We start from the raw sequence: 11240 nt of genomic DNA, 5'->3' as shown, positions 1-11240 counted from the left end.
ATGAAAAATAAATTATAAAACATAGATATTTTTGACATTAGTAAGTAATTGACTAAATTCAAATTTCTCCATTAAGTAAAAAGCCAAAAAAAATTGGCTCATTTTATTAAGTCAAAATTATCTAAAAAGTCTCATTAAGTTATAAAAATAAACACCTCTAATTAACTTAATTAATTAAGTTAAGTCACTTTAAGTCATTAAGTTAAAAAACAAACGCTACCTGAGAGTGGGAATGAGGGAATGAGAATAAATGTCGTATTTACTTGCTTAAATGAGAGATTGAATCAAAATGGCAGGCCCCACTTCAAATTGGGAATGATTAATAGAGTTCACATTCTCATGGAAATTCTCATTTTCTAAAATAATTATATTATCTCTACTTAAATCTTGAAATTCTCATTTTATGATTGCTTTTATTATTATTATTATTATAATACTATTATAATTATTAATTATTATAATTAACATTAATAATAAGATTAATAATTTTGATGATGATGATGATGATAATAATAATAATAATAATAAATAAATAAATAATGACAATAATCAACTTAAGGTCTGTTTAGTAACTTGTAATAATTCATTCATATTCTATGATAAAGTAAACATATCAACGACAATATAGTTCATTCCAATTTGGATTCTCACAACTAAAGCAAATAATTCTTCTAATTCCCATTATCCATTCTAATTATAGTCTATTTTGATTCAACTCTATTATGATTCTACTATATTTAGATTCTAACATATTCCAATTACTAATCAGTAAAAACATCATCAAAGTAAGCAAATAATCAGAAATATATTGTGGTGTAATTACTAATTGCGGCTCTCTTCAAATGATCTGGCATGATAACTTTTCTCTTTTTTCCTTCACTCTTCACTGCACCGGCGGATCCACAAAGATCTACCACATTTCCAATTCACGCGCCACATCAGAAAAGCGCGCGTAAGCTCCATGTTTTTGCCAACTGCACTGAAAGCATAATAAATAAATGGGAAAAACTGTGGTGCAACTGCGGCACCGTGCTACGGTTGCACCCAGTTATTGGATTTTATTGGATCCCACCATCCAAGTGAATCAAACGGTTGAAAATAACTGTAGCACGGTACTACAGTTTCACCGTAGTTGGACCCAAATTAAATAAATAAGTAAGAGAAAGAAATTAAAATGATAAATCTCAGATCAACACCGCCGAAGACGGTAACCAGTAACCACTAAACAAGGTTAGGTTTTTGGCTATAAATAAAAATTAAACTGACAGCAATTTCTAACAGTCTCGTCTCTCTTCTTTCTCGTTCTCTCGAAAAAAGCTTAATTTCTCTGCTCGTCCTTCTCGGGTACGGTATATATATTTTGCCATATATATATGTATATTAGCTTTTGGATCTATTAAAAAAAAAGAATTTTGAACTTGATTTCATTTTCTAATGGACTGGTAAGTGACTGTTAGTCTTAGATCTAGTGTTTGGCTGCCGTGATTTTGCTAGATCCGATCTTGAATACATCTGCAATTAATCTTTTCCGAAAAACATTGAGCATGGTTTTGATTTCCGAACTTTTAGATCTGAAAAAAAAAATTTGTAAAAAACTCACTAATACTCAACCAAAATCTGTTCATTTAAAAAAAAAAACAATTAGCTTAAAAATAATTTTGAACTTGATTTCACTTTCTGATCGACTGGTGAGTGACTGTTAGTCTTAGATCTAGTGTTTGGCTGCCGTGATTTTGCTAGATCTAGACTTGAGTTCATCAGATCTGCAATTAATCTTTTCCAAAAAACAATCTGACCTCTACTTGTGTTACTATTTCTGAATCTATTTTCGGATTCTTCATTCTCAGAATTTTTTTAGAGTTTTCGTTTTAATCCTTCGAAAATGACTGAAAGTACTTAATTATTGATGTGACTATAGAAAAAAAAAAAAAAACCGATCATCTGAAACTCTTGGATTAGTATCAGTTTGTTTCAAAAAAGAAAATATATCAGTTTGTTTCTTTGTCCAGTTATGGCACTACAGGGTACTACATCACAGCTGAATCAGCCGAATCTAATTATTAGATCTAACTATAATGACAATTGTGGGGACAGCTGGATCTGGATTTAGTTATCAGATCTAACTACAATATAACTGTGGATACAGTTGGATCTAGTTATTAGATCTAACTATAATGATAATTGTGAGCTGAATTCAATGACTAAGTACGGTTACACTGTAATTTTGCCCTTGTTTCAAATCGTTTTTCAAAAAGTAATATAAGGTTTTATGCTCTGATAAGTCTATTTGCATTTCGTGTGATTTGACTTTTGAGCATCAGGTACTATGCGGAGGAGTACTTTCTCATTTTACATTGAAGTCGGGGTCGCTAAGTTACAGTTGCTGTAACTTGCAACTTGCAGCTGATAAAAAATTATGCGGGCTCCATTACTTATCCCAACTTTTTACGTATTTTTTATAAAATCATGAGGTTCTACCGTCTATCACAATTGTTTACATATTTTTGTATAAAATCATGACACTGTACTGCCTATCACAATTTTTCACATATTTTTGTATAAGTTGTAAATTACAAGAGCTGTAACTTAATAATTGTCCATTGTATAAACATCAGTCGCCTTTGTAATTGATTGATGACTTAAGGGTGGATAAATTCAGTTTCGGATCTATCCAATCGGATTTTAGGTTTTGTAATTGATTGATGACTGAGGGGTAGATAAATTCAGTTTTGGATCTATCCAATCGAATTTTAGGTTAATCAAATTGAAAAAAATATAATCCAAGTTTAAGCAGAGCATAGTATTTGATCCGATTCGAATATATTCAGATTAGATCAAATTGAATTGAAAATTTAGATTTATACTTATTGTAGTTTTGATTTTTTGAATTTTTCGGATTGGACTAAGTTTAATCCGATCCGATCTGATCCGATCGAGTTGGCCAAAATCCAACTATATCGGGTTAGAGGTTTCATCTTAATCCGATTGAAACCGGAATTTACAGATCGGGTCGGGTCGGGTCGGATCCCTAAATTTGATGCAGTCGCTTGCTTTTTGTGATTGATTAGACGCTTTTGTTCATAATTATATTTATCCCATATATATACAATGTGATCCATTCATTTGAATTAATAATTTCTTGATTTAATGGAAGGGACTGATTTTCGATTCATTGATGACGTGATTATGACAGTAAAATGGCATCTCACATCGTTGGTTACCCACGCATGGGCCCCAAGAGGGAGCTCAAGTTCGCGTTGGAATCCTTCTGGGATGGCAAGAGCAGCGCCGAGGATTTGCAAAAGGTGTCCGCTGATCTCAGATCCTCCATCTGGAAACAGATGTCCGAGGCCGGGATCAAATACATTCCCAGCAACACTTTCTCCTACTACGACCAAGTGCTCGACACCACCGCAATGCTCGGTGCCGTGCCCCCGAGGTTTAACTGGAACGGCGGCGAGATTGGATTCGATGTTTACTTCTCCATGGCCAGAGGAAACGCCTCTGTTCTCGCAATGGAAATGACCAAGTGGTTCGACACCAACTAGTAAGTATTCACTACTTGGAAGAGCGGCATTTCAAGTTAGTTATGGTGTAATGGTTTTGTACTGAATGCTGACGTGTGTTTGGCTTCGTGTTGATGCAGTCATTTCATTGTTCCTGAATTGGGACCCGATGTTAAGTTCTCCTACGCTTCCCACAAGGCTGTGACTGAGTACAAGGAGGCTAAGGGGGTGAGTGTTTGTTCTCAGTTCTGTCTATATTTACAATATTTTTTTTTTCGTTTGATACTTGAATCTACAATATGTTGAAATTGGGTTACGTTCAACTTGAAATTGGCATATGATATGCTCATCCATAGCTCAGAATGTGATGGAATTTACTATAGAGTCATTGACATTTATTATAGAGCTTTGAACTTATATTTGGCTCAGGAAATGCGTTCAGATGTTGTATGATTTATTTGATCTGTAAAGGGAAGCAATACTGTTTGCAAAATAGTCTTAAGATAAATTACTTAAAAAGGGTATAGTCAACATGTTGTGGACCCTGAAGATTTTTCATTGAAATTTCATCAAACATATTCTTAACTTGCTTGTAACTTTCTATCAGTCAGATCAAGTTTGTGAGATGCTAATATCTACCACTTGTCTAATGCTGCAGCATGGAGTTGAAACTGTCCCAGTGCTTATTGGCCCTGTGTCATACTTGTTGCTGTCTAAGCCTGCCTGGGGGGTTGAGAAGACCTTTTCTGTTCTCTCTCTTCTTCCCAAAATCCTTCCGATCTACAAGTAAGAATTATCACCTATTTACAGATTTATAAACGTGTATGTGCTAAATAACTCTGTCTGTGTGTGTGTGTGTGTGTGTGTGTGTGTGTGTGTGTATCGTGTGGCATCATTAATCCGTGTCGTACCAATTAACACTTCTGCAGGGAAGTTGTTTCTGAGCTTAAGGCTGCTGGTGCTTCCTGGATTCAGTTTGATGAGCCATTGCTTGTTACGGATCTTGACTCACACAAATTGCAAGCATTCAGTGAGGCTTACGCGGAACTAGAGTCAACTCTGTCTGGCTTGAATGTTCTTGTTGAGACCTACTTTGCTGATGTTCCAGCTGAGGCATTCCAGACCCTCACTTCTTTGAAGGGTGTCACCGCTTATGGATTTGATTTGGTTCGTGGAACCAAGACCCTTGAATTGATCAAGAGTGGATTCCCTGCTGGCAAGTACCTCTTTGCTGGAGTGGTTGATGGAAGGAACATTTGGGCCAATGATCTTGCTGCTTCTCTTAGTGTTCTCCGGGGGCTTGAGGGTGTTGTTGGCAAAGGTATACATCCTTTGCTTGCATTTTTCTTTGTGATAAATATTTCTTATTCTATTATGGGATTTGTTGTATAATTTATTACTTTTCTTTGCAGACAAGCTTGTGGTCTCCACCTCCTGCTCACTTCTTCACACTGCTGTTGATCTTGTTAATGAGAACAAACTCGACGACGAAATCAAGTCATGGCTGGCATTTGCTGCCCAGAAAGTTGTTGAAGTCAATGCATTGGCCAAGGCTTTGGCTGGCCAAAAGGATGAGGTATACTTTTACTACGGATGAATTGAAAGAATCTTAGGCTTTGACTAGTCACAAGAGTCAGAAAATCTTAGCCTTTCAAGGACCTAGTTTTATGGTAAAATATAATTATAGGAGCACAAAATCTTGGCCTGACGTTGAGCTTGGCTTGTAAAATATGTTGTTGAAAATGAAAATTTAGAAGGGGAAATTATATTTGAATGTTTTTAAATATATTTTTCCGAATTAAACATCATTTGGCAACTTGGGCATTTGGTGTTTGATTAAAGTTTTGGGGACTTTTTCTCTCACAATCAGCCCACTAATTGCATATGTATCTTCTTTTTAAAATGATATGAATGAGACTAACTTTGGTTCTCCTTATCATTTGTTTCCAGGGATTCTTCTCTGCCAATGCTGCAGCTCAGGCTTCAAGAAAGTCCTCCCCGAGAGTGACCAATGAGGCAGTTCAAAAGGCTGTAAGTGGCATGATTGATTTGTTTTCCATTTTTATGATGTGGCTGTCCCTTAGAATTTCCTTTTTTGCTAACAGTGATTCCTTCCTCTTGGTCTATTAGGCTGCTGCTTTGAGGGGATCAGACCACAGACGTGCTACAAACGTTAGTGCTAGATTAGATGCTCAACAGAAGAAGCTCAATCTTCCAATCCTCCCAACCACCACAATTGGATCCTTCCCACAAACCATTGAACTTAGGAGAGTCCGCCGTGAATACAAGGCTAAGAAGTGAGTCAATCTGAGGTGTTTCTTCATTCAATGCCATGTGTGAAATTACTGCAACTACTGTATTAACTGTGCCGTGACTATTTGTCCTTTTTAGGATTTCTGAGGAAGAATATGTTGCTTCCATCAAGGAGGAAATCAACAAGGTTGTCAAACTCCAAGAAGAGCTTGATATTGATGTCCTTGTCCATGGAGAGCCTGAGGTGAGTCTCGCAATGCCCAATGGAAGCAAAGCAATGTCTCCTGGTTTTGAATTACATAAAATTTTATACATTTTTGTTTCTGCATTTCTAATTGCATACGAAGTATGCTGGATCTCAAATTGAATTCGGACATTTGTTTTTGTAGAGAAACGACATGGTTGAGTACTTTGGAGAGCAGTTATCAGGTTTCGCCTTCACTGCCAATGGGTGGGTGCAATCCTATGGATCTCGCTGTGTGAAGCCACCCATCATCTATGGTGATGTGAGCCGTCCCAAGGCTATGACCGTCTTCTGGTCCTCCTGGGCTCAGAGCATGACTGCTCGCCCAATGAAGGGAATGCTTACTGGCCCTGTCACCATTCTCAACTGGTCCTTTGTCAGAAATGACCAGCCCAGGTATATAAATGAGAACTGGTTCACTATTGGTTAACCTTTTGGAATGGAAACATTGTTTAACATCAATCGCTGCCAATTTTGCAGACATGAAACCTGCTACCAGATTGCTTTGGCCATCAAGGACGAAGTCGAGGATCTTGAGAAGGCAGGCATTAACGTTATTCAAATTGATGAGGCTGCCTTGAGGGAAGGATTGCCTCTCAGGAAATCTGAGCATGCTTTCTACTTGGACTGGGCAGTCCACTCCTTCAGAATCACCAACTGTGGCATCCAGGACACTACCCAGGTCAGTTACCCTTTTAATCTCCAATCTCATCTCTTTAATTTAGCTGTTGATTTTGTATCTCATTCTATTGTTTATTGATTGACAGATCCACACCCACATGTGCTACTCCAACTTCAACGACATTATCCACTCAATTATCGACATGGATGCTGATGTGATCACCATTGAGAACTCTCGTTCTAATGAGAATCTCCTGTCAGTCTTCCGTGAGGGAGTCCAGTATGATGCTGCAATTGGCCCTGGCGTCTATGACATCCACTCTCCAAGAATACCATCAACCGAAGAAATTGTTGACAGAATCTACGAGATGCGTACTGTGCTAGAAACCAACATTTTGTGGGTTAACCCTGACTGTGGTCTCAAGACTCGCAAGTACACTGAGGTGAAGCCAGCCCTCTCAAACATGGTTGCTGCCACCAAGCTACTCCGCACCCAGCTGACAGTGCCAAGGAGATTGGAGGGATCCTTTCTGAGCCATTGTGCTTCTATATTCGAACAAACAAAGGCATTCCTGTCTTATTACCTATTCGAGTAACTGTGGGTCGTGACGAAAATTTTCCGTGGGCATATTAGGCACTTTTGAACAATTGGCTTTTCTTTTTCTCTGCTTGTATTTTCCGTTTTTAAAGGCCCCGGATTGCTATCCGTTTTTAAAGGCCCCGGATTGCTATCCGTTTTTAAGGGCATGTTTGGTGTATTGGATTACATAGTATTAAAACCCTGTATAATATTAAATTTACACGATCTTTTGGCGGTGAAATCAGTTTGAATTGCACCACATAAATTTACTGCTTTAGTACACCGAAACCCGCATAAAATAAACCCACGTACGAGTCGGGTTTATGCGGTATCGTATTAGATAATTAAAACTCATAAAATCTCTCTTTGTTATTCAATCAAAACACGAATCTTCGAACGAATCTAACATTCGTTTCTCCATCACAAAGTCACGACCGATGCCATTACCCCCATCGCTCGATGTCATCACCAATCACAATCGCCGACAATTGCTTTGTCGTGCCGCACGAGAACACTCATCTGTGCAACCACTGATGCGCCTGCACTTTGCCGCTGAGTCATCAATCAAACCGGTTATTATTTGGGTTTGATCAAATTGAACCACAATCAGTATAATTTTCATTAATTTTCTGTCGAAGCATGTCTTTTTATTTCTGGGTTTGATTTTTTTTTTGTCTTTTTTTTTTTTTCTAGTTGGCTTCATGAGTTCTTTGTATATTTTTACATACAATAAAATCAATTAACTTAATCTCCTTCAGATTTGAACAAATAGATTAATCTTGCTTTTGAGAAAATGAATTAATTAGTTAAACAAGTAATTAAAAAATTAATTAGTTGGCACATACAGTGGAGAGTCGCGTAAAGGCGGAGGACAGGGAATTGGGGGGATTTGTATGTCTAAATGGATGGTCGGGTTTGAAATGGCGTAATCTACCTGTACAAATCTAAAAAGCGCTGAGCAAGTACTAATAATAATTTCTATAATTCACAAGTACTAACCACTAAAGGAATTTTTATTTAGATAAAATTTGGCAACTATTTTTTTTTTTTTTAATCTTTTTGCACAATGGATTGCAGAAATGCTTTAATCTTTAAGTAAACCTATGATTACATATTGCATAATTTAAGAACCAGTTGCTAGCTTAATTCAAACTCGTATTTTCAGCATTATTATTGATTGCAATTATTAGATTTATGAAGAATTAGGCTAACTTAAGCTCTTGGTTTGTGATATCATGCTGAATGTATAATTAAAAATCGGCTAATAAATTCATCGTGGTTGATATCATGCTTAAAATATATATCATTAAGAAGGGAGAAAAGATTTGAAAGCAAACTAATTAACACACACACGCACACAAATATATGAGAGAACTTAATTGAACAGATTAATTTTACTTCTAATTAATACATCATATTCTTATGGGCATGCACGGGAGCTGAACCTGCCTTTTCTTAGTATGTGAAACTACAATGGTGTGGTGGTGGTGGTAATTCAGCAGAAGAATCCAAAGTTGCCATTATCAAAATTGAAAGAAAATACCCAACTCAAAGATAGTGTTTTATATGTATGTATGTTTTTCTTTCTTGCTTGCATCATAGTATTTTGGTCCCGATAGCATGAATACAATTGCTTGCTCGTCTTTTCTATTTTTGAATGTGACTTCCTCAATAGTCAAGTCTAGTTAATTCTGACAAAATTGCTACTTAAATATACTCATAATTATAATTTGTCGAATTTTTGTTCAACAGGCTGTTATGGAGGCCAATATCATCCTTCCTTATCCTTCCTTTTGTGCACCTCTTCTTCAACATGCAGAACTTGAAATCAAGGAGGCTGCATGGCCTGTCTTAAATGCCACATATGGAGGATCTCATGAACATATTCAGTATGTTTCTTTTATTCACTCAGCAATGTTCATACGATAGATGTTTCTTTTTTTTTTCTTTTTTTAATCTAATGATGTTCATGTGATAGAATCACTTATGGTACCATGGTCCTGCAGATTCCTGGTGAGCCAAGGTTGCATCAAACCGCTCTGTGATCTTCTGGTTTGTCTGGACCAAAGGATCGTCACAGTTTGTCTATAGGGTCTTGAGAACATTTTCAAGGTGGGTGAGGTTAACAAGGAAATAGGAATGGATAATTGGGTTAATGTTTATACCCAAATGATTGATGAGTGTGATGGAGTAGAAAAGATTGAGAATTTGCATATCCACGACAACAATGAGATTTATGAGTGGGTTGTGAAGGTTTTGGAAAGATATTGGGCTTAGGAGTTAGGAAGAGGAGGGAGAGCGGCTTATCCAAGATGGTGGTATCGGAAATCAGCAGCAGGGTTTGGGTTTTGCTACCAACCAGCCCAACATCCCAATAGTAGTTTAAGAATATCTTTACTAGCTTTATAGGCATTCTTTCTCCCATTGCACTGTACTTTGGAATTTTCAATATTTTCTTATCGTCAAAGAGCCAAGGGTTAGGATTTTTGGCATGGCACATTTCTTTTATGGGATATGTTAAAACTTTTCAAGTCGACTATCAGTTTTCAACTTGAATTGTGTTTTTCAATTACCAAATCTCTAGGAAAAATTTTACATTGTGATATGTCTTGATGTGGTGTTGTAATTTGGCAAATGTTACATAGTACTTCTTATAATGTTGTGGAGTCCTTGATGATGAGCTTTATTCGTAGTTTCTCAGTCTCGTTTTTATGTATTCTATTATATTGGCACTAGAGAATCAAATTTTTTATTATGTATGCGGCGTTAAAAATTTAATGCCATGAACTTCGATTTCTATGAAGAATTATGATATTTTTTAATATTTATATTAAAAAAATAATATTAAATTTTTAAAATTCAATATTTTCATATTTAGCATTTTTAAGTATTTTAATAAATATTATTTGTAAAATATATAATTTAAATTGATTACTAAAAAAATTAGTACAGCGTGGTGCAACATTAAATATATTATAATTATAAATTAATACAACACAATGTAGCACAAAATATTATATAATATTATTATAATACAAGATAATATAATATATTTGTATTAAAATAATATAATACAATACAACATATTAAACACACCATATTTAACAGTCCTCATTGTATGATATTACCACTCCTCATTGTATTAAATTAATTTAATACCAACATAAATAGCATGTTTGGTAATTACCAATCATTGTACTGTTGTTGTGGTCATACCAATTTGTAATGCAGTCAAACCCGCATAAACTTACTGAACCCGTGTGAGAGTCGGGTTTATGTGGGTTTGAAACCCTTGAACAAAAAAAAAAATTTCACTCGTTCTTTCTTTTGTAGGTATCTCCTTCACTTTCATTCCCTTTCACAGGCGTTGATCGCGACAGCAACTCCACCACCGCGGCATCTGCCTCCACGCGATCTGCCTCAACACCGCCAGCTCCACGCAATCTGCCTCCACACTGCCACTGTCGCACAACGCCACCGCCACTATTATGCCTCAGCACCGCACCGCCACTGCCGCGCGACCCCAACTCCACCACCACGCGATTTGCCTTCGCCGCATGACACCAGCTGCACTGCCTTCGCTGCGCGACACCAACTATCTTCATGACCTGCCTTCGCCGACACCGCCGCCACACGCTTCGCGACGCTCCACCACCACGCTAGCGCAACGTCTGGGGCATTCTTGATTGAGCAATTGAAGCAGAGGACAGAAAGCTTGGAGATTTCTTGAGGCCGGTAATTCCTATGTATCATGTTTTTCTATTACTGCTTACCCTATTTGTGCTGGAGAAACTGGGCATTATTTTGTTGTTTAAAAATGAAAATGGATTTATTAATGTGTTGAAGAAGTTGCTCTGTTGCTAGTGAGTGAAGCTATTTTATGTGTGTTGCTGCTTATCAAAATGTTTATGTTGTAAGTTATCTCCTTTGAGGAAATTGAATGCTTCTGCGAGTTCTCTGGTAAGGGCTATTTTACTAGCTCTAACGGATTCCTTCGTGTGCATTAATTAGCTTAATAGTTTATTGACCCATATCC

The 11240-nt window shown here is 36.8% G+C and overlaps 2 protein-coding genes across 4 annotated transcripts; both read left to right on the top strand.

Annotated features, from left to right (window-relative positions):
• The first annotated feature begins 2451 nt into the window (after positions 1 to 2451).
• Positions 2452 to 7432, top strand: LOC18047191 (5-methyltetrahydropteroyltriglutamate--homocysteine methyltransferase 1). Its single transcript, XM_006443411.2, has 12 exons — positions 2452 to 2471; positions 3194 to 3547; positions 3647 to 3734; positions 4165 to 4292; positions 4436 to 4827; positions 4919 to 5082; positions 5457 to 5537; positions 5637 to 5803; positions 5898 to 6003; positions 6149 to 6399; positions 6484 to 6685; positions 6771 to 7432. The coding sequence occupies exons 1-12, from the start codon at positions 2467 to 2469 to the stop codon at positions 7218 to 7220; spliced, it is 2388 nt and encodes a 795-aa protein (XP_006443474.2). The 5' UTR covers positions 2452 to 2466; the 3' UTR covers positions 7221 to 7432.
• Positions 7433 to 7455: 23 nt separating this feature from the next.
• LOC18047934 (importin subunit alpha-4) lies at positions 7456 to 9863 on the top strand. 3 transcript variants are annotated; one of them, XM_024187967.1, is made up of 3 exons: positions 7456 to 7788; positions 8957 to 9093; positions 9211 to 9863. In XM_024187967.1, exons 1-3 carry the CDS (start codon positions 7642 to 7644, stop codon positions 9293 to 9295), a joined length of 369 nt encoding a protein of 122 aa, XP_024043735.1. In that variant the 5' UTR covers positions 7456 to 7641; the 3' UTR covers positions 9296 to 9863. The 3 variants fall into 3 exon arrangements, 1 of the variants encoding a protein (XP_024043735.1); XR_002906366.1 differs by lacking the exon at positions 7456 to 7788 and adding an exon at positions 7877 to 8772; XR_002906367.1 differs by lacking the exon at positions 7456 to 7788 and adding an exon at positions 7877 to 8776.
• Positions 9864 to 11240: the final 1377 nt, after the last annotated feature.

Source organism: Citrus clementina, unplaced genomic scaffold (assembly GCF_000493195.1).
Source record: "Citrus clementina cultivar Clemenules unplaced genomic scaffold, Citrus_clementina_v1.0 scaffold_3, whole genome shotgun sequence".
Lineage (NCBI taxonomy): Eukaryota > Viridiplantae > Streptophyta > Magnoliopsida > Sapindales > Rutaceae > Citrus > Citrus x clementina.
Note: the sequence above shows the minus strand (reverse complement) of the source record. Positions and strands in the feature narration are given on the sequence as shown.

What these genes read in the sequence shown, in the direction of transcription:
- LOC18047191 (XM_006443411.2), top strand. An exon ending in ATGAGGCAGTTCAAAAGGCT is followed by an intron (nt 5,538 to 5,636) that starts GTAAGTGGCATG and finishes TTGGTCTATTAG; the next exon opens with GCTGCTGCTTTGAGGGGATC. An exon ending in GCATCCAGGACACTACCCAG is followed by an intron (nt 6,686 to 6,770) that starts GTCAGTTACCCT and finishes ATTGATTGACAG; the next exon opens with ATCCACACCCACATGTGCTA.
- LOC18047934 (XM_024187967.1), top strand. Translation starts at nt 7,642, where the DNA reads ATGCCATTACCCCCATCGCTCGATGTCATCACCAATCACAATCGCCGA. An exon ending in TCAAACCGGTTATTATTTGG is followed by an intron (nt 7,789 to 8,956) that starts GTTTGATCAAAT and finishes TTTGTTCAACAG; the next exon opens with GCTGTTATGGAGGCCAATAT. An exon ending in GGATCTCATGAACATATTCA is followed by an intron (nt 9,094 to 9,210) that starts GTATGTTTCTTT and finishes ATGGTCCTGCAG; the next exon opens with ATTCCTGGTGAGCCAAGGTT.